Below are 3806 nucleotides of genomic sequence, written 5' to 3'. Positions count from 1 at the left end.
ATCTGTTTTGTAGCCATACATACTAGAAGCTGGATTTGGGATGACTATTGATGTTTCTAGATCTCTCTACGATGTTTTGCTTTCTAATTTCTTTGGATGTATTCATACTTCTTCAGCCATATCAAAAGAACAAAGGCTCAGTCTTTATACCTTCCAATGCATGCTTCATCTCCTTTGGGCCTGTCTCCACCGTGGTCCCCTACCTTTGCCAAGTTACAGCTGTCTAAATGGGACTTCCTCTTACCCAGCCACTTTCATTTCCCTCTCTTGTTCTCCCGGTCTTTATGGGAGTCTTATTTTGTCCACTACCATCTTATTGTCCCGCTACTCGGCTGCGGTAATCCCCTCCTATCTCTGTAAAGTATTTTTTATTCTGCAGTAAATTAAGGCCAAGTGGTATGCTTACCTCCCTTTTACTCAGTAGAAGTAGTCAACTAAGAGTAGCCACGTCGTCACATCATCGCTTGGGACCGCCATCAACTGTCATGTTCCAAGCACCAACTGCCATGTTCCAAGTTTCAACCCAGTCTGAGCATAAAACCCTCCCACTTCGGCATTTTCTTTTTTTTGAAAAAAAAAAATCAATAGGGGATATATTTCGGGACATTTTAATCTTTATGGACCATCTATTCTTTTAAATCGAGGCTCGTGATCCGCCTAGTTGCAACCAGTGCACCGGATAGCCATTTGTAATTTATCCAAAATTGGAGGTCCATTAATTGCTCTCCAAATCAATCTTTGGGGCACTTGGCATCACCTCTCAACTCTAAAATTTTTAAAATTTTTGAGTGATCGAAATGATGTTACTTTTTTTAATTTAATTTTCTTAAAAATAACGTGGACCGGAATCCCGCTGTTTTGCCAAACAATATGCGTAATATAATTTGTAATTTCTAACAGATCTTAATCAAAATAGTGATAATATTTTATATTTTATTTGCTGAAAAGGAGGAGGTAAAGCGTCGGTTACACAGCTCCGGAGAACCTACGTAAGCCACCAATCATATCAGCCCTTGTCATCTGACTCGTGGAAAAGTCCGGTACGTAGTGTTAACAGTGGTAGACGTAGCAATTGCTCATGTATATTTGATTAGCTAAAAATTGTAATAAATAAATATCCCTGTCCGTTTAACCTTCATTACTATAATGCATAGATCTGGTGGTTGGCGTCCTTAACATCACGTTGTACAAATATAAATATGAGTCAGCTGATTTGATCATGAATTCATAAAAAATAAGACCATCCTGTCCGGTCCCTTTCCACAAAATTCCAACTCAAATAATTTAATGTGATGGCTGGTGGAGAGGGATCCACACCTAATTGTGAAACGGATGGCCAATCGTACGAGTTTAATTGACAGGCCTCATGCTACTTTAGATAGTACGTTCCTTCCAAAACGAACATTAAATTAATAGTTATGTCATTGAAAAAGCTGGTGTATTATAGAAATGCTTACGGCGCATCCGACGGTGCAAAGTAAGTAACTATTTCAGAGGATGTTGGGTCGCAAATGATATCAGAATGAAAATAAAAATTAAAATAATTTAAAAATAAAATAATCAAATTTTTAATTTATAATTAAAATTAAAATTAAAATTAAAAATTAAATTTATATAAAAAATTAAAAATTAAATTTTATATAAATTGAACCATTCTCGTACTATTCTGAAATCGAAAACGAAACGAAATTCAATTCCTTCCAACTAAATCACATGATTGGAATAAAAATCATCCGTTTCGATTCAGATTTATTCCCTCCAACCAAACACTCTTTTAAATCATTATATCCGTATACTATAGATACACCATTTTATTTTAGTATTGACAGGATACCCGATAAAGGATGGTATATTTGGCATATTTGGTAATGCCAGCCATAAAATCAAATTTAGGAGGATCAATGGAATAAGTAAAAGTGTTTAGTGTTGGTATCTTTTATTTTTATTTAATGACCAATAACAATTGTCATAATACCATTATAATATCACAAGAATCGAGTTATTAAAATATTTTTACGCTTTAAACTATGCATGGAGTGACACGGCCCTCGAGTTTCTTCTAAACTAATAAATCAGGAGAAAAAAATAACGTTCTTCTAAGCATAATAATTAAATAAACCAGAGAATATCACAGTAGAAGATATGGAAACACCGACGGTCTATAACCGCACATATTGAAATCACGCACCATTAATTACAATTGAAGAAATTTAACAGCACGAGAACAGAGGAAAAGAAGATCACGACGCGAGCACTCCTAGCCATAACAACTTCCCTACCGACAATTTCCAATACAACGGCTGTGATCGAATAATATACAAAATCCGCGGTAGCTACCTAGCTTAATATTTCTTCCCAAATTTATTATCTTAAATCACCACCGTTGCTGACATGGGGGTCGGCGTTGATCACACGTCGACGCTGCAGGAGGTGACCTTCTGGAATTGGAACACTCCCTTGGCGGCGTCGACGGTGAAGAATGCCGGGCAGTTGACGTGGATGTGATAATGGCCGGAGATCCAGGTGCCGACCTTCCAGCGGAGGTTGCCGTCGATCTTGATGTAGAGGAGGAAGAATCCGGCGGTCTGGTCCTGGTGGACGGCGTCGGCGAGGTAGGAGGCGATGGGGACGGCGGCGCCGTAGAGGTAGGGGGACCAGATGGTGACGTCGTCGTGGCCCTGGTAGCCGGGGGGGAGGGCGGTGGCGTCGGTGATGCGCTGGCCCCTGTAGTCGACGAAGACGTCGAGGCGGTCGTAGTAGATGCCGATGCGGTCGTTGGGGTTGCGGGAGGAGATGGTGATCTGGATGGTGGTGGAGAGGAAGTTGGGCTCGGAGAGGTCGAATTGGGTGATGGTGGCGTCTTGGAGGAGGAAGTTGGGCTTGGAGGGGCGAAGGACGAGCCAGATGATGAAGATAACAAAGAGGATAAGAATAACAACGGAAAGCAAGCAGGCGAACAGCCCGCCGAAGAGATTGGCCCGCTTGCAGGGGCCGCTCTTGTCACCGTCCTTGGCCGACATTGTTAATTTATTCCCAGCTAATTTGTTGGAATAGCGATTGGAATAGGACGGTGGGAGAGGAAGGAGAGGGATGCAGGGGAGGAAGCGTGGTGGTGGGAATTATTAAGGAGGGAGGAGGATAAATAAGAAGGCATTGGAGGGGGGTGGTTGTCGCTGAGATGAAAGAGTGGGGCAGGGGAGCGACCGACAGAGCGACCATTCTAGGGTTCAACAGTGAGTGGGAAACGATGTGAACGAGGCGCGAGTAACAGGCTTCATATTTTACTTTCTAGGCTCCATCTGTCCTGCAGTTTTTTACGGCAGTCTTACGGAGATGGGGGCCATAAGGTACCCATCAAGGTTATTTCTTCAAATTTGTAGATTTCTAGCATTTCTACGAATGATAAATTCTAAATGGTGGAATTTAAGTTATGCTAATGTTACAAATGGGGATATAAATAGTTAAAATGTTTTAGTTGCCACTTGAATGATAAATTTAGATAGTGAAAAAAGATATAAATTACTCGATATAAATAATATGAGTGATGTGCCATGTGTTGCACCGAGTGCAATCTGTTCATATTTTTATGATGGAAGAGAATTATCCATGTTCCTTATGGATGATATAGTAGCCATCTATCTATCGCTGTATAACTTTTTATAATAATATCTATAAGATTGATGATCCAATTATTCCATGGCATCTCTGAAAAGTGCAATCCCTTTTCAACATTTCCGCTACTAATCTCTCTTACTCCACCTTTTTCTAACTTTTGGTTATAATAACCACTAAAGTTATGGTTATAC

At 40.3% G+C, this 3806-nt stretch overlaps 1 protein-coding gene across 1 annotated transcript; it reads right to left on the bottom strand.

Moving 5' to 3' along the window:
* Positions 1-2141: 2141 nt before the first annotated feature.
* Positions 2142-3195, bottom strand: LOC105060421 (NDR1/HIN1-like protein 12). Its single transcript, XM_010944102.4, has one exon. The coding sequence runs from the start codon at positions 3018-3020 to the stop codon at positions 2409-2411; it is 612 nt and encodes a 203-aa protein (XP_010942404.1). The 5' UTR covers positions 3021-3195; the 3' UTR covers positions 2142-2408.
* Positions 3196-3806: the final 611 nt, after the last annotated feature.

Source organism: Elaeis guineensis, chromosome 7, assembly GCF_000442705.2.
Source record: "Elaeis guineensis isolate ETL-2024a chromosome 7, EG11, whole genome shotgun sequence".
Lineage (NCBI taxonomy): Eukaryota > Viridiplantae > Streptophyta > Magnoliopsida > Arecales > Arecaceae > Elaeis > Elaeis guineensis.
Note: the sequence above shows the minus strand (reverse complement) of the source record. Positions and strands in the feature narration are given on the sequence as shown.